The sequence below is a fragment of the Paroedura picta genome, chromosome 18 (genome assembly GCF_049243985.1).
Source record: "Paroedura picta isolate Pp20150507F chromosome 18, Ppicta_v3.0, whole genome shotgun sequence".
NCBI classification, from domain to species: domain Eukaryota; kingdom Metazoa; phylum Chordata; class Lepidosauria; order Squamata; family Gekkonidae; genus Paroedura; species Paroedura picta.
Genome location: NC_135386.1, coordinates 3674862 through 3693407, shown reverse-complemented (window position 1 = coordinate 3693407; position 18546 = coordinate 3674862). Strand labels below are relative to the sequence as shown.

Genomic DNA, 18546 nt, shown 5'->3' with positions numbered 1-18546 from the left:
ATTCACACGGCTATAGCCCCACGATTTAGGTAAACTGCCCTGAGCCTCAGAGGAGAGTGGTCCAGAAATATAAGGGATGGATGGATGGATGGATGGATGGATGGATGGATGGATGGATGGATGGATGGATGGATGGATGGATGGATAGATTCTATTGGCCTTCAGTACACCACAAGTTTGGGAAAGAGAAGAGCCATGGCTCAGGGGCAGAGCCTCTGCTTGGCAGGCAGAAGGTCCCAGGTTCAATCTCCGGCATCTCCAGTTAAAGGACCAGGCAGGAGGGGATGGGGAAGGCCTTGCTCTGGGACCCTGGCTCAGGGGCAGAGCCTCTGCTTGGCAGGCAGAAGGTCCCAGGTTCAATCCCCGGCATCTCCAGTTAAAGGACCAGGCAGGAGGGGATGGGGAAGGCCTTGATCTGGGACCCTGGCTCAGGGGCAGAGCCTCTGCTTGGCAGGCAGAAGGTCCCAGGTTCAATCCCCGGCATCTCCAGTTAAAGGACCAGGCAGGAGGGGATGGGGAAGGCCTTGATCTGGGACCCTGGCTCAGGGGCAGAGCCTCTGCTTGGCAGGCAGGAGGTCCCAGGTTCAATCCCTGGCATCTCCAGTTAAAGGACCAGGCAGTAGGGGATGGGGAAGGCCTTGATCTGGGACCCTGGCTCAGGGGCAGAGCCTCTGCTTGGCAGGCAGAAGGTCCCAGGTTCAATCCCCGGCATCTCCAGTTAAAGGACCAGGCAGGAGGGGATGGGGAAGGCCTTGATCTGGGACCCTGGCTCAGGGGCAGAGCCTCTGCTTGGCAGGCAGAAGGTCCCAGGTTCAATCCCTGGCATCTCCAGTTAAAGGACCAGGCAGGAGGGGATGGGGAAGGCCTTGATCTGGGACCCTGGCTCAGGGGCAGAGCCTCTGCTTGGCAGGCAGAAGGTCCCAGGTTCAATCCCCGGCATCTCCAGTTAAAGGACCAGGCAGGAGGGGATGGGGAAGGCCTTGATCTGGGACCCTGGCTCAGGGGCAGAACCTCTGCTTGGCAGGCAGAAGGTCCCAGGTTCAATCCCCGGCATCTCCAGTTAAAGGACCAGGCAGGAGGGGATGGGGAAGGCCTTGATCTGGGACCCTGGCTCAGGGGCAGAGCCTCTGCTTGGCAGGCAGGAGGTCCCAGGTTCAATCCCCGGCATCTCCAGTTAAAGGACCAGGCAGGAGGGGATGGGGAAGGCCTTGATCTCGGACCCTGGCTCAGGGGCAGAGCCTCTGCTTGGCAGGCAGAAGGTCCCAGGTTCAATCCCCGGCATCTCCAGTTAAAGGACCAGGCAGGAGGGGATGGGGAAGGCCTTGATCTGGGACCCTGGCTCTGGGGCAGAGCCTCTGCTTGGCAGGCAGAAGGTCCCAGGTTCAATCCCCGGCATCTCCAGTGAAAGGACCAGGCAGGAGGGGATGGGAAAGGCCTTGATCTGGGACTCTGGCTCAGGGGCAGAGCCCCTGCTTGGCCTGCAGGAGATCCCACCTTCAATCTCTGGCCTCTCCAGTTAAAAGGCAGGAGGTGATGGGAAAGACCTTGATCTGAGACCTTGGAGAGCTGCTAGCAGCTTGAGTAGACAATGCTGAGCATGAGGGACACACGCAGTCTGCTCTGGCAGAAGGCAGATTTCTGTGTGCCAATGTGTCATTTTGCCTGTGTTCTCAGAGCCAAGAAAGGGGGCAGTTCACACTGTGGCATATTTCCTCCTTATTTTCCAAGGCGCTCCTTTTCGGAAACGGAGAAGGAATTCGGCGCTTTTAAAAACAGCAATACTGGGGCCTTTCTCCTTCCTTGTTCCCCAAAGCACATTTCCATGACTCGTGCGGAAACCCGAAACATTTTCCCGTCTCGGATTATGACGGTTGCGTAAGGTTGCTTTTGCCTGACCCTGGCAAGGTTAAACAAAACGACTCCGCTGTAGGGCTGTTTGTTCATAAGCCTGGGATTAGGGCCGAACCAGACAGCCGGAGAAAGCAAATGAGACCGTCGTTTCTCCGAGAGGCATTCCAATTTCCCAATCTTTTTAAAACCCGACAATCAGAAAGATAGCCATTCAGGACAGAGCCTGGACTAGAACTCTAGTCCCCTGCCAGGCTTACTTTCTACATGCGGTGGTGCATTCAAATATCCCGGTACACGGCCCCTCTAACTTAGTGCCCTATTCCTATCCTAACTATGCTAAATACACACCTCCTCCTAGACTACCCTGCAGGACATTCCTCATCAAGCAAATTACAGATCTTGCATTGAGCAGCGGGTTGGACTAGATGGCCTGCACGACCCCTTCACCCTCTAGGATTCTGTGTCCATCGCTGGCAATACCAGGATGTAGGTAATGCCAGATGGAATTCTGGGATGTGTCTTACCGATATTAGAGCACAGTGGTAGTGGTGGAAAGGCCGCAGGTATTTCACCGGGATGTTGTATCTTGCGAGTATCTCTTTGGTGTCCTTGTCAGCGATGATTAGGGATACATCTGGGAAAAAGAGCACAGGAGAAAAGCTTGTTTGAGGAGAGTAGGCAAATTAATCTGCTATAGAAAAGTTATAGAAGGGTGCTTCTTCTTCTTCTTTTCTTCTTCCTTTTCTTCTTCCTCTTCTTCTTCTTTTCTTCTTCCTCTTCTTCTTTTCTTCTTCTTCTTCTTCTTCTTCTTTTCTTCTTCCTTTGCTTCTTCCTCCTCCTCCTCTTCTTCTTCTTCTTCTTCTTCTTTTCTTCTTCCTCTTCTTCTTCTTCTTCCTCCTCCTCCTCCTCCTCCTCCTCTTCTTCTTCTTCTTCTTCTTCTTCTTCTTCTTCTTCTTCTTCTTCTTCTTCTTCTTCTTCTTCTTCTTCTTCTTCTTCTTTTCTTCTTCCTCTTCTTCTTCCTCTTCTTCTTTTTCTTCTTTTCTTCTTCCTCTTCCTCCTCCTCCTCCTCTTCTTCTTCTTCTTTTCTTCTTCTTTTCTTCTTCCTCTTCTTCCTCTTCTTCTCTTGTCTACACAGAAATCTCTCTCTTTCCCACCTCCCCCCCTGCCCCATTTGGACACACACTTGTAATTTGAGAACAGATTCCCTCATTTAAATTATGCTCCCGCCGTCGAAACCCAAGGCAAAAAGCATCCACGGGGGAGCACAAAAACCAATTAATCCAATCTATATTCATACCTTTTATCTAGGCTGATGATTTTTTTCCCCCAAGCAGACAAGACAGATGTCAATATGATCAATCCAGGGCCGTATCTGGCGGCCCATGAATCAATTCAGAATTATTCCTGATTAGGTTTGCCAGTGGAACCTGAGTCGGTAATGGTAAGACACGGGTGAGAGGAGAGCAGATACCAGAAAGGGGCTTATACCCCATTTCTGCCGCACAAAACAGTCCCCAGTTCCCAAGCACAACAGCCCTGTGAGGTGGGTTGGACTGGAACATAGACATTTCGACAAGGCCATAAATGGGAGCTTCTTGATTCAGCTGGAGTGAGGGACAAACAAGATTTCTGGGGGATATATTTTTGAGCTTCCTTCCTCAAATACAAGTAGGGGTGGAAATCCCTGATAAAGCTGTTCTGATCAGATACTAATCTCAGGGCTCTCTCAGCCTCACCTCCCTCACATGGTGTCTGTTGTGGGGAGAGGAACAGGAAGGTGATTGTAAGCCACTTTAAGGCTTCTGGTAGAGAAAAGTGGCATATAAAACCCAACTCTTCTTTTTCTTCTTCTAACTGGATTTTGTACCCTGTTTTCTGCACAATGTTGGTCACCGTATCTCAAAAAGGACATTGCAGGGCTGGACAAAGTACAAAGGAGGGCCACCAAGATGATTCATGGGTAGGAAGACCTCCCCCTAAAGGAAAGGGAAGAGAGGACACAGCTGAGGAGAAAATGGCTGCTTGGCCATCATCCACCTTCCTGTTCTTAGCATCCCTTGTGGAGATGTCCTAAACCAGGGGTAGTCAACCTGTGGTCCTCCAGATGTTCATGGGCTACAATTCTGTAGCCCATGAACATCTGGAGGACCACAGGTTGACTACCCCTGTCCTAAACCACTTTCAGTAATTTGAGGAACAAGCCCGTTTGTCCTCCCTTTGGGGGGAGCTGCTGTCCTTGGTGCTGAATTGCAAGCCAGGGTGGGAAGGAAGGTACTGTCTTGCTATCTGGTGGGGATATTTTGGGGACAAGGAATGGATCTGTACTGAATTTCTTAGTCATTTCACCAACCCCAGCACTGGGCTAAATTGGGTTAAATGTGAAAAATATATATCATTTGCCTTGGAAACACAGAAGGTTTTTTCACTCTATCCACAAACCTCCATGTTTCCCAGTTTAGGATGGACCACTGGTCTGATCCAGAAGGGCCCTTCTGATGTTCTTCTGAAGGCCTTGGCCTCTCTGCCCTGTTGTTGGACCTCCAGAGGAACTGGCTGGCCCCTGGGTGAGGCAGGATGCTGGACTGGATGGACCTTCACTGGTCTGATCCAGAAGGGCCCTTCTAATGTAGGAAGGCCTTGGACTCTCTAGATTAGGTGTACCCCTAATCTGATCCAACAGGCATCTCCCAATGTTCTTAAGGAGGCCTCAATCTCTCTGGACTAGCGGGGGCCCTAGTCTGATCCAGCAGGGCTCTTCTTAGGGTCTTAAGGATGTGAGATCTCTTTGTGCAACTTCTAGTAAGAATCTGTAGCCCACCTTGAGCTTGGATGCTTAGACGGAATACCATCTTACAAAAATTCTTTCTAAACATCACAGCTTGATAGAACACAACAGAGGCCCTTTCTTTTTGAGAAAAGACCCCCCCTGTCCATATTTCTACAAAATCATGCTCCAAAATGAGGCCATGCTGCAGAAACGTTGATTCGGTACCTTACCGTTCCCAGGAAAGCAAGTCCTTCCCCTTTAAGGCCTAACAAGGCCATGAGGCTATTCAGCAGCACCATCTGGTTTAATCGCCTGGGGGGGGGGGAAGGAGGAAGCAGCTTCTGGGTATAAAACTTTGCTGCCAATCGCCTGGCGCTCCCTCCCTGCAACACAAACCCAGCCTGGTTGAGCTTGGAAGAAATGCAAGGGGCCAGGTTGAGCTCATTAGCACGTTCCAAACCAGGCCGGAGCTGTGGCTTTGTGTCTCAAGGTGGTTGCCATGCTGCAGACGTGTCTTGTTAATGCGCCCCCCCCTTCCTGAGCTGTTCCCTCCCCCGTCATTATCCCGTAGACCTCAAGCCCCTTGGACAAAAGGAAGGGTCTATCCTTCACGTGATCCTTGATGCCCCAAGAATAGAACCTGACTTCTCTGTTAATTAACGGGACCGTGCTTCCTGGCGGGCGAGAGGCAGAGAAGATCACCACTGCAACCGTAGCTGAATAAAACCCTGAAAGTCAACAGATACGAAGCCACCGGTCCTCTCACCCCACACGTCCCTTCTTGGGGTCCCTGGCATCTTCCACTGCTGCAAGCTTACCTAATGGGGGAATCATTGGTGCCGATTTGGACAAATTCTCCCAAGGCGTAGACCGTTTGGCCTCGCGGCTGAGTCTTGATTGCTTCAAGCTGGTTAATGTTATGTGCGGAATCCTAAGAAATGCTAATGCCATTAGAGCTGGTGATTGGGTTAAAGCCAGGCTGCTGCAGGTTGTGCCACGCCCTGTTATTACATTATGGGTATTGTTTCAGCGAAATAAAGGGATGTGTTTGGTGTGTTTCTGTAGCTGTTCTACACCGGGGTGACTGAGCTAGGCAGGAGCTACACCAGATCCCTCAATGGGTATAAATGGGTGTAAATCTACTCCAGAGGAGCCGTTTCAACATCCCCCTCCTGCCTGGTCCTTGAACTGGAGATGCCGGGGATTGAACCTGGGACCTCCTGCCTGCCAAGCAGAGGCTCTGCCCCTGAGCCAGGGTCCCAGATCAAGGCCTCTCCCATCCCCTCCTGCCTGGTCCTTTAACTGGAGATGCCGGGGATTGAACCTGGGACCTCCTGCCTGCCAAGCAGAGGCTCTGCCCCTGAGCCAGGGTCTCAGATCAAGGCCTCTCCCATCCCCTCCTGCCTGGTCCTTTAACTGGAGATGCCAGGGATTGAACCTGGGACCTTCTGCCTGCCAAGCAGAGGCTCTGCCCCTGAGCCAGGGTCCCTGATCAAGGCCTTCCCCATCCCCTCCTGCCTGGTCCTTTTAGCAGGAGATGCCGGGGATTGAACCTGGGACCTTCTGCCTGCCAAGCAGAGGCTCTGCCCCTGAGCCAGGGTCCCAGGTCAAGGCCTTCCCCATCCCCTCCTGCCTGGTCCTTTAACTGGAGATGCCGGGGATTGAACCTGGGACCTTCTGCCTGCCAAGCAGAGGCTCTGCCCCTGAGCCAGGGTCCCAGATCAAGGCCTTCCCCATCCCCTCCTGCCTGGTCCTTTAACTGGAGATGCCGGGGATTGAACCTGGGACCTCCTGCCTGCCAAGCAGAGGCTCTGCCCCTGAGCCAGACCAGCCATGGAACCTGACTCTGAAGTTCCTTCTCTGTTTGCACAGGCAGAGTGCCCTTCCTTAGATGCCACCACTTTTCCCCTTCCTCCAAGCATAATGACCAGATTCTGCACCTTCTTCGCCAGCCTTCCTTGCTTCGATTTCCACGGTCACCTTCTCCTCCCAGTTCGGAGCGCGAGTCGGCTGTTCGGCTGCATGGGTCACCCCTTGCGCTGGCTGTTTGTTTTCTTCATCAGAGGTGGTCTTGCTACAACAACAAGAGAAGCCATTTTATATGCCCCGCTTTTCACAACACGAAGGCATCCTGAAGTGGCTGGCAGACAACTTTCCCTAACTTTCCCCACAACAGAAACCCCTTGAGGTAGGCGAACTCTGAGAAAACTGCTCTGTGAGAACAGCTCTAACAGGACTGTGACTGGCCCAAGGTCACTTTGTTAGCTGCATGTGGAGGAGGGGAGAATCAAGCCCAGTTCCCTAGAGTAGAAGGTTTTTGTATCCCACTTTTTACTACCCAAAGGAGTGTCAAAGCGGCCTACAATCACCTGCCCTTCCTCTCTCCCCACGACCTATGAGGTAGGTGGGGCTGAGAGGGCTCTGAGAGAACTGTGACTGGCCCAAGGTCACCCCGCTGGCCGCTTATAGAGAACCGAACCTGGTTCTCCACATTAGAAGCCACTGCTCTTAACCACTAATGCCACGCTGGGTCTCAAGAGAGAGAAGGGATGTCACGGAACCCACCCTCCGAACTGATCTCGATCACCTGGGGAACAGGTGATCCAGGAAATCCCACCTGCAACATGGCTACTGCAGGAGGTGGAGCCTTCACCCACACTGTACATTGCCCTGGTAAAATGATGCCAGGCGGTATCATCTTCTCAACATAAACCAGCCAGAAGAGTTGTATCCAGGCAATGCAAACCAGGGATTTTCAGGGATTCGTCCCGTTACCCTCTCTGGTCTCTGAACTTCCCCTGCCCTATCAGAACAATCCCGCCTCCTTCAGCTTACACGGCCCATTTGGCAATATTTGGCCGCTTCTCCACGCCCTCCGGGCTCTTCCTCTTCAGAGAAGATTAAAAGGAGGCCCCGAGGAAGATGAATGAGACGGGCTTGAACTTTCCTGGCCTGCTGCATACCAGCCTGGTCAAGGACAAGGCACCACGGCCCTGATTAGCAGCTCATGTTTCCTGGGTGATTTCTAAAGAGGAGGGATTTTTTAAGCGGAGGGGAAGGGCCTACAGCGGTTATTCTCGACCTGGACATTCGGCAAGGCCTGCAGCTAAAGTTTCCCTCTGCCCCCACCAGAATGTGGCTGTTTGTTTTTGGCTAATCGCGATAGAGGAGCCTCAAGACAAATAATTAAAATACAATGCCACGAAACCACAACATGTCAGTCTGTTAAAGAGGAAGAAGAATAAACAAGCAAACAAACAAATAAATAAGAAGGGGTCTTGGAAGGATTCTGGACAGAAGCCCATTTTGGACCCAAGACTCATAAGCCTTTTTATAACTCACAAAGCCTCCTTTATTCCCCCCCCCCCCACACACACACTTTTGCACCCCCTTCCCCAAGCATGTAGCTGCTGGATTAAGAAATTCCAGGAACTGGCCCAGATTTAAGCAGAATATGGTGTTGTTTGCTCGTGAGACAATCCCTGCATGATTAGAACCATAGAATCATAGAATCCTAGAGTTGGAAGGGGCCACACAGGCCATCTAGTCCAACCCCCTGCTCAACGCAGGATCAGCCCTAAGCATCCTAAAGCATCCAAGAAAAGTGTGCATCCAACCTTTGCTTGAAGACTGCCAGTGAGGGGGAGCTCACCACCTCCTTGGGCAGCCTATTCCACTGCTGAACTACTCTGACTGTGAAAAACTTTTTCCTGATATCTAGCCTATATCGTTGTACTTGAAGTTTAAACCCATTACTGCGTGTCCTCTCCTCTGCAGCCAGCAGATTCTTCCCTTCCCTTCCCTTCCCTTCCCTTCCCTTCCCTTCCCTTCCCTTCCCTTCCCTTCCCTTCCCTTCCCTTCCCTTCCCTTCCCTTCCCTTCCCTTCCCTTCCCTTCCCTTCCCTCTTCCCTCTTCCCTCTTCCCTCTTCCCTCTTCCCTCTTCCCTCTTCCCTCTTCCCTCTTCCCTCTTCCCTCTTCCCTCTTCCCTTCCCTGTGCAATGCTGCCCATAATTAGGTGAGAAAATTTCTCCCTCGCCCCTCACTTTTCATCGCGATGAGTCTGCATCCCGGCCAGATGCCCCAAACACCTTTCAATTTGGGCCTTGGGTCGATCGGTTCTAATCAATTTTGTCATTTACACTTCACTTACGGTGGAGCATTTTGGCTCTCCGGGGGAGGCTTCCATTATGCAGGGGGTTATCCCCGTGAGATGAAGGCCCGAAGACAGAATTCCCTGAAGGAACTACCAAGGAGGAGGAGGGATCCTTGGAAACAGAGGGAGGGAAAACACTGCAGACCCTCCTCAAGAAACACACACAAATCACACCACGAGGCGAAAGCCTGAGAGTTAATTGCCAAGCTGCTAGAATTAACAGAAAAATGGCCTCCTGTAATTATCCGTTTACAGTGTTTATTCTCCGGCAGACAATGAGGATAATTTTTAAAAACCCGGCAATTATCGTCAGGGTAGATCAGGAATTCTATCTTTTGTCGTCGAGGCAACGTGTCGGGTAAGGCACCACGTGAGAAGGTCGCACCGTCCCTCTTTGGAGGGAAGAGGCAAAATGAACCAAAGGCCCTGCTTGCAGGGTTTAGATATGCAAAGGAGGGGCAAAGCACTGGCTGCTTAAAGAATAAAAAAAAGTTTTATTTGTAGAGAGAGAGAGAAGAGCAAAGTGGTTCTTCCTTCTGAAGGTTATCAGGGAAGGAGTGTGTTCAAAGGAGCAGGATGTCTCCTACTGAGCCAATCAGGACATGGTTAGAGTGCTGGGCTATGATCTGGGAGACCCAGGTTCGAATCCCCACTCAGCCGTGGAAGCTTGCTGGGTGATCTTGGGCCAGTTGGACTTTCCCGGCCTGACCTACCTCACAGGGTAGTTGTGGGGGATAAAACACAGGTGAGGAGAACGATGCCAGCCATGGCCGAGACCGGCAGGGTACGAAGGAACAAAATGAACCCTTAAATTGGCGTGGCATTGCAGATCCGCCAACTCGCAGGATGCTGCACAGGGCTTGGCGATTTTGTTCCGGACTCAATCTCTGCCCCTCTGATCTCTTGGATGCATGTTTGGGGGCAGGCCTTTTGCTAGCACCCCGTGCTCCAAAAATGGCAGGGGCTCCGGCGAGCAACCAGGACGCCAGATGGCCGAGCCCCTCGCTCCTCTAAGCAGACGAGAGCTCGTCTCTGAAATGCTCCCTCCCCCCGGACTCTCCCCAGCCTGTGCTTTGGGCTGTTGCGCCTTTCAAACACTCCCTCCCAGGTTCGCTCCCCCACCCCCACCCCGCACTCCAAGCTATCTGGCAATGAAATTTTAATGACCGGCTCTTGTGAGCTATTTGATATTGCTCTTCTTCCACTCCCTGGACCATTGCTGCAGAGAGGGCCTTTAATGGAGTTCCCTCCTGTGCTATGTGCTAATGGCATGCTCTCTTGCCTCTGGAGAACGGTGCCTGCGCAGGGAAGCTTGTGCCTTGAAGGAAACTTTGGCTCTCTCATCTTCCCTCCTTGAAGGGAGAGATGCTTCTGCCCCATAAGTACAACACCCCTGCCCATGTCGGACTGGAAGGGAACGTGTCCTCTTACTCTGCTGGTTTTACCAGGGCCCATTCTGCACACGTAGGATAATGCACTTTCAACGTGCTTTGGTGGCTGATTTTCCTGTGCGGAACAGGAAAATCTGCTTCTAAAGTGCATTGAAAGTGCATTATCTATTGTGTGCAGAATAGGCCCTGGACATTCAGAAGACGCACATTGTCCCGATTCTGTCCCAAATAACCAGGTAGACCAAATTATTTTTATTCTTCTCGACAACTGTTTCAATGGAACCGCTCTCAAACTAGCCGGATTCTGCATCTTGGCCTGCTGGGTGCAATGGTAGTCTCCAATCTGTCAAGCCATGTTTGATTCCCTGCTCCTCCTCCACACGCAGCCTGCGGAGTGACCTTGAGCCAGTCGCAGTTCTCGTAGAGCTCTCTCAGCCCCACCTCCCTCCCAGGGTTTCTGATGTGGGCAGAGGACGGGAAGGCGATTGTCAGCCGCTTGGAGACTCCCTTGGGCAGTAAAAAGCAGAGTACAAACCCCGTACTTCTTCTCCTTCTTCTAATAAGGCAGAAAAAGACGGCCCAGTGCTTTAATAATTTGATCATTCCTAATAATGGTGTATTTTCTGCACAGGATTTCTGTTTTATACAGCCAGCGTGCATCATCTATTGGTGATATTCTTGACCGCTGGCCTCGGATCAGGATAATAATAAACGAAACCAATGAAATGCTGTTAAAGCTGCTACAGGACTAGAATTTCTGTTCCGCTGCTTCCTGGCTGCCCCTCGGAATCTAGCCTCCCCACGTTTCTCCTCTCTGCCCCCCTCCCTCCATCTCCTAAGGACAGCTGCTGGCGTTGCATCGAATAATTGGCCTCGTAACTTAGCCCGGGCAGCAGTTCCACCCTCTAGGAAAATGGAAAGCACCTGATCAAATGCCCACCCTTTAATCTCCCCCTCTCCCCTCCCGCCCCGCAGCCCCCAAAGAGTTCCGCGGACCACCAGTCCATTAATAATGGATAAAAGGATCCGCGCTCTCTTTTTCTCTTCTCCGCTTTCCGCCGAGAAGGGAGGGCAGGTTTCGGCAGCCCTGCCTCCGAGTGGCCGGCACGCTTTCGGCTGGCGCGAATCCAAATCGCCTTGGATGAAAACGCCGACAATGACGCCATGGGTGAGCTGCAGGCGGCGATCGATCGGGCCTGTTCAGAAATCCTATTTGCCTCTCCCCCCCCACCCCCCGTCCGAATTAAAGGACCAGGATGGCTGCAAAGCACGCAGAAGGGGGCAGATGCTCATAGGGTATCTCCTTGGTGGTTTTTCAACAGAGGGAGCAAGCTGACATTTCAGCAGCAGCTTCGGGCTTGCTGCAGGCTGCAAAAGATGGTGTTCTCTAAAGAACGTAAGAGGAGCCATGTTGGATCAGGCCAAAGGCCCATCTGGTCCAGTGCTCTGGGTCACGCAGAACTCTGAGCCAGGGTCCCAGATCAAGGCCTTCCCCATCCCCTCCTGCCTGGTCCTTTAACTGGAGATGCCGGGGATTGAACCTGGGACCTCCTGCCTGCCAAGCAGAGGCTCTGCCCCTGAGCCAGGGTCCCAGATCAAGGCCTTCCCCATCCCCTCCTGCCTGGTCCTTTAACTGGAGATGCCGGGGATTGAACCTGGGACCTCCTGCCTGCCAAGCAGAGACTCTGCCCCTGAGCCAGGGTCCCAGATCAAGGCCTTCCCCATCCCCTCCTGCCGGTCCTTTAACTGGAGATGCCGGGGATTGAACCTGGGACCTCCTGCCTGCCAAGCAGAGGCTCTGCCCCTGAGCCAGGGTCCCAGATCAAGGCCTTTCCCGTCCCCTCCTGCCTGGTCCTTTAACTGGAGATGCCGGGGATTGAACCTGGGACCTCCTGCCTGCCAAGCAGAGACTCTGCCCCTGAGCCAGGGTCCCAGATCAAGGCCTTCCCCATCCCCTCCTGCCTGGTCCTTTAACTGGAGATGCCAGGGATTGAACCGGGGACCTCCTGCCTGCCAAGCAGAGGCTCTGCCCCTGAGCCAGGGTCCCAGTTCAAGGCCTTCCCCATCCCCTCCTGCCTGGTCCTTGAACTGGAGATGCCGGGGATTGAACCTGGGACCTCCTGCCTGCCAAGCAAATTCTCTGCCACTGAGCCAGGTTGTTGTTGTTATGTAGGTTAATCTACTGCTCCCCCTCTGTCTAAATGCACAGACCGGTAATTCCCGTTCCATCATACCCAAAGAAGTGAGCTGTGCCCACAAAGGCTTACACTTTGTTCTATACATGTAGCTTTTTGAAGGCAGCCGAATTAACCTGCGGGAAAGCCAACGTCCCCTATATATTTACTTAACCTCATTTGTTCTCCCGTCCCTCACTTCAGTCAAGCCCGTGGCTCTCTTTGTCCTCCGATTCCTGATTGGGCCTGTTCCCAAGGCCCCACGGAGGTCTGAGACAATGGAAGCTTTCAAGGCACCGCGACTGCCAGAGCAAGAAAAGGAACGCAATCATGACACAACCTTGAATTCCCATTATGCGCGGCGGAGTGGGCGAGCTGAGCTCTTCCAACAAAGCACGGGAAGTGGAGGGACTCCCCCACTGATCTGCCCAAGGTTTGGCACGATTCCATTACCACTGTGCTATGGGCCTGCGAAACGCACAGGCAGAAGTGGCACCTGGGGCCAGCTTGGCTCCTGCATTCTGCCGGGGGAGGAGCACAAAGCAGCCGAGGAAGGAGAATGGAGAATCCGAGGAACCTTGAATCGGAAGCAGTGACGGCCGTAAGATTCTCCTTTCCAAAATAAAAACAACGAACGTGGAATTTTCTATGGTTGCCCTTTCCAGATTTTGCGCACAGGGCTGTGTGCGGGCTGCTCCTTCGTGCCTTCGCTGAAAATACCTTCATGAAGACTGGATAAATACTGCCAAAAAGGAGTCGCTGTGTCATCACACACTATTGCACTGGTTCTTTTGGTGTGTTGGCCCCTGTGTGAGGCAGGAGGCTGGACTAGATGGACCACTGGTCTGATCCAGCAGGGCTCTCCTGATGTTCTCAGGAAGGCCTCAATCTCCCTGGCCTGCTGTTGGCCCTCAGGATGCTGGTCCAGAGGGACCATTGGTCACATCCCGCAAGGCTCTCCTGATGTTCTTAGGAAGGCCTTGGCCTCTCTGCCCTGTTCTGGTGCCCCCACCCCTGTTCTGGTGCCCCCACCCCTGTCATTCGGGCCTTTCCCCCCCCCCCCAGGCCTGCCTGTACAGATGTTTGATTGCTCAAACTAGAAATCTTATTTGGGCCAGCTGCCTAGCTTTGCACCCTTGCAAAGGCAGCATATGGCTGTGTTCCCACCACAAAGAACCTTGCAGAGAACTATAGGAAGCTATATAAAGGATTAATTGGCAGGGAGGGGGAATAATTAACAGCGATTATATTGAAATCAGAGCAGAACTGGCCTCCTGCCCTGTCCTTTGCACATTGCTAATTTCCACCGCCGAAAGATCGTCGGTTCATTTGCGCCTAGCCCCTGCCTCGTTAGGGGACCTCCCTTTTCCTCCCAAGTAAACCGTGCCCCTTTCAAGGCCGCTCCTGCCTGACCCACACTTCTGCACCACTCCCCCTCTCTCTGACACATTTCACGCGCCCGGAGATCAAGCACGCGTTCTTGCAAACAATAAAGGATTTCTTTCTGCCTTGCCTCCCTCACCATGGTTACTCCAAAGCACCTGATGCGCAGGGCATGTACCCCGATGCGTACAAAAAAAAAAAAAAACACCCTCCGAGGTGCACCTGCCCCTTCCCTCCCTTGTCACACACACCCCGCTGGGCTCTCGTACGCCCACCTTCTGTTGCCACGGCGACAGAGCAATGGCATACACACACACACACACACCCCGTCAGAAGGCATAAGAAATTCCGCAGGGGCTTTGCATGTTACCATGTAGGCTGTTGACGCCCACGTCTCGTGCGATTATCCGGCTGCACGTGGAGTCGGAACGGGGAATCAAACCCAGTCTTCCAGATTAGAGTCCACTGATCTCAGCCACGACACCAGGCCCATCCTCCTGGAAGCATGGCTTGCCTCCTTCCAAAACACAGAAAGTCCAGAGAGGTCAGTGTGGCGATGAAAGGTTTCGTTCCAGCGTTAAACTGGGCACTGCTCGGGGGTTCTGGAAGAGAAGGACTTGTTCCTTTGGATATTCTCTGTTATGGTTATCCAGCATCTTCTTCCCATTTGTCGGATTACGGCATTTTTGTCTGAAGCGTGCGGGCAAGTGCTTGAACAAGAACCACAGGGAACGCCAGAGCGTGAAGGCAGACTCTCTTCCTCCACCGCGGACCGGCCCGGAGGCAGAAGTGACATTCAAAGCGGCGTGGGCAACAGTGTGTGAGATTAAAACCCACTCCGCTTTGGACCTCTTTGCCCTTCCCTCCCTTTCCAGGCACAGAAACATCAGGAGGGAGCTCCTGCACGCCGGCTCCACCAAGGCCCTCGATGAAAGCCAGACAAAACGGCCGTGATCCGAATCGTTACCTGCCACGGGCTTAGTGGAACTGCAGGACTGTCGGGCCAGAATGCTCCTTTTATCGCCACGCTGGACTTTCGGCACCCTCTGTGCTTCCAAAGCAGCCAGCAATCGCGGTTAAGAGGGCTGGGCCCCTAATTTGGAGGATCCGGTTTGATTGTCGGCCGCTTTGAGACACGTGAGTCCTACTGGGGGACCTTGGACCAGCGAGTTTTCTCAGAGCTCTCTCAGCCCCCTCTACCTCGCAGGGTGTCTGTTGTGGGGAGAGGAAAGGGAAGGAGGTGGGAAGCCGCCTTGAGGCTCTTAAAGTGGGGTACAAAACAAACAGCTCTTCTTCCTCTTCCTCCTCCTCCTCCTCCTCGTCAATATTTTCTGGCAGAAAAAGCTGCTTTCTGCCCCGTGTCACTAGTTTGACATTCATGCCCGAGGCTGCCAACCTCCAGGTGGTGCCTGGAGATCTCCTGGAGTCATCGCTGATCTCCAGGCGACAAAGATCAGTTCCCACAGAAAAAATGGCTGCCTTGAATGGGGGTCCTCTGTTCTATTATACCCTGCAGCGGTCCCTCTCCAACCCCACCCTTCCCAGTCTCCACTCCCAAATCTCTAGGTGTCAACCTGCCACCAAAGCAGCAAAAAATACAATCCCACAGAAGGTGCTTGTGGACAGCATGGTCCCTCTGGGCACCCCATCGGGGACCCGTGATCTAGTCCAGGAACATGTTTTCTCTTGGCAACAGCTCTTCAAGGAAATTAATTTCCCAGCCCAGCTACCAAGGGACCCTTCTAACTAAAAAAAGACCTCAGGGACTTAAATCGGGGCCTGCGATGTTTTTATTGTGCTTTTATTGTTTTAGGGGATTGGTTTTTATGTGACCCGCCTCGAGCCTCCGGGGTGGGGGGAGGCGGGATATAAATTATAAGAATAACAATAACAATAAAAGTAGCAATAAAAGTAACAATAACAATAAAAGTCACAATAAAGTCACAATAAATGTAACAATAAACGTAACAATAACAATAAAAGTAACAACGGCAATGACAATGACAATAAACTAACAATAACAATAACAATAGCAGCCTTTCCACACTGATGTCACCGTGCCGTGAGGTTCTCCGTGACAAGTGAAGGAAAAACTCTGACTGTTCTCCCGTCCGCTCCCTCCTCTGGCCCAACCCAGGCCTACAAAGGAACCCCATTTGGGTTTAATTAAGGCATAAAAGGATGCGTTTTGGGGGGGAGGTGAAACAGAAGGAGCAGAGAACAGAACGCAGCCTCCAAAATAAAGAGCAGCTGGTCTGAGAAAGCACACACACGCAACAATGAGTCAACATCAGCCTGGCTCTGTTAGGGTTTGTCTCGGTTTTGAAGTGTTAGACGACGTTCCTTGGCTGGGCCTTTCTGACTGGCTGCTGTCCTGCCGGCTTTTAAGGAAAGATTCCCAGAAACAAGGAAGTTTTGCTTCCCGGTTGGAGATTTTTCAGACATTTTCAGAAGTGACGTACACGGAGGGGGACCGTGACTGGCCTTTAACTTTTCTGGACAGTGTTCGTTGAGTTGTCAAGGTCAAACTGGGGAAAGAGAGGCCAACCTTCAGGTGGGGCCTGGGGATCCCCTGGAATGAAAGCTCTTCTCCAGGCAACAGAGACCAGTTCCCCCAGAGGAAAGGGATGATTGGGAGGGGGGACTCTGTGGACTTGTATCTTGCTGGTAGGGATGCCAACCTCCAGGTGAGACCTTGGGATCCCCCGGAATTACAGCTCAGCTCCCGACTAAGAACACAGACCCCCAGAAACGCTCCTGCTGTTTGCCCCCCCCAAGCACCAAAAATTCAGAGCATCCCTACCCCAGACAGAAAGTCCCCTCTATGCCTTCTGCTCTGTATGCACCTCTGCTCTGTATGTTTCCCCGGACCCCTCTTGAAGCTGTCTGTGCTTGTATCCACTTCCCGCAGCAGTAAACTCCACGTTTTAACTTGTCTTCGGCTGAAGAAGTCCTTCCTGTTACCCGTAATCCCAGGAGGTCTCCAGCCACCCCCTGGAGGTTGGCAACCTGAAGTCCATAGCTAGTAATCCTACTCCAGAAATGTCACAGGAGCCGAGGAGCTTGTTCCAGCCCATAAACGCCACCCGCTTTCCAGATCTACCTGCTATCCATTGCGTTCACGCTAAAACGATATTTTTCCGCCCGCGGGAGCTAATATGAGTGGAGAAGCGTTAGCTCAAGAAAAAAGGCATTTGATTTCTTTAAAAAAACCCGAGAACCCTATTAAAGAGAGCGCTAATAGGGCTCTCTTTGGGGAGTTTTCACACAGGACATTAAAATTACAGGCCTTTCCTTGGCCACCGAAATATAAAACGATTCTGCTTTCTGCAAATGCACGTTTAACATTTCCAGGCGTGCACACTCAGCGCCATTCAGCTCGGTCGACTCACAATCCGTGAACAAAACACTAGTGGGGAGGAAGGAACCCAGCTTCTGGGAACGCCCTCCCTGTCCGAAAACAAAGAAAACAACCCCAGAAGCAGAAACCAAAAAGAAGCAGGGGGCTACACTTGTCGCCGTCTCTTTCCGCTTTGAAAAGACCACCTTCCCCCCCTCCCATCTCCAATTTCTGCTGATTTCATCGGCTTCCATTATGGAAACAAAAAAACCTTAAGAGCTTTCGGCAGCACGCCTGCCACATGAGCCCAGGTGCCCGCACAGAGGGGGTGTTGTCAATCAAGGAACAACGGCCTTGGCCTGCAACCCTTGGCGCTGTTCCGTCTCCTGGACCTTCCCCAAGCACGGCTTGTTGTCTTGAGCTTGCCCTGGGAGGACTATACCGGTTCAGGGCTCCAATAATCATACGGCAGTGCCCCGCACTTCCCTTCCTCCCACTGGCGCTAATTTATCCAGCATGCCACGAAACCTCAGCAGCACGGCTAATGAATGACCTGCGCTTGGGAGAACGCCAGCTCTTTTGTCGCATTGTACGATGCACCGTAAAAACCACAAAGGTCTTTTTTTCCAGAGATACAGTCAGACCTGCTGGCAGTGTGCAAAGGAGGGGGGCCAAGCACGGGCAGCTGAAAGGATAAAAAAGAGAGGAGAGAGAGAGAGAACCCTAACAGTCTAACTGTTGCCAGTACACCCCTGCAGCACTGCAATACAGTCTGAGAGCATAGTTGGGGGTAAGGAGTAGTTTTCACACCACCAGAGAGGGCTGTTGCTTATAATGTTATGGTTTTCTGGGGTTTTGTGGGGGGCTTGTTCTATTGTTATCGGCCATGAGCTGCTTGTGGGAGTGCGCCCAACTTCTAACAACCCCACAGGGTTTTCAAGCCAGGAATATTCAATGGTTTGCTCCCGGGCTTTCTTAGCGGTCTCCTATCTGAGTGCTAAGCAACCAACATTTCCTGGCTCTGATGAGATCTGGCCAGCCTGGGGCATCCAGGTCAAGGTGCCTTGCTATTCCACCTGCCCAGGGATGCTCAGAGGTGGTCGGCCATTGCCTGACTCTTCCCAGCAATCCTGGACATCCTAGCCGGTTTCCCTTCCAACTCCTAACCAAGACCAATCTTGCTTCGCTGCTGGGATCCAACAACCCTGGTGCAAACGGAGACGGACAGGGCCCCTGCACGGAATTCAAAATATCACATGCATCTGATGCAGAGGCAGGATTCTGGAATTCACAACCCCTTCCCAGCAAAGCCGTCCTGGGGATTCCAGGGCACAAAATCAACGCTGCCGTGTCCAAAGAAATTCGGAGAGCACAGATCTTGTTTGCATGCAGTCTACAGACCGTGAGTCCCTGTGCTTCCCTTTGGGGCAATGAAATGGGATTGCATTCCTTCTGTTCACACGTGCACAGACCTGCTTCCTTTGTAA

At 52.4% G+C, this 18546-nt stretch overlaps 2 protein-coding genes across 5 annotated transcripts in view; one reads left to right on the top strand and one right to left on the bottom strand.

Annotated features, from left to right (window-relative positions):
• STRA6 (signaling receptor and transporter of retinol STRA6) overlaps positions 1 to 18546 on the top strand; it is an 84874-nt gene that overhangs the window by 13004 nt on the left and 53324 nt on the right. The window lies entirely within an intron of this gene.
• CCDC33 (coiled-coil domain containing 33) overlaps positions 1 to 18546 on the bottom strand; it is an 89903-nt gene that overhangs the window by 46003 nt on the left and 25354 nt on the right. For all 4 annotated transcript variants that reach the window (XM_077318175.1, XM_077318174.1, XM_077318173.1 and 1 more), the window contains 2 exons: positions 6559 to 6692; positions 2376 to 2485 (listed from right to left, as the gene is read on the bottom strand). In XM_077318175.1, coding sequence (XP_077174290.1) covers positions 2376 to 2485; positions 6559 to 6692 — 244 coding nt within the window. The remainder of the gene's footprint in view (positions 1 to 2375; positions 2486 to 6558; positions 6693 to 18546) is intronic.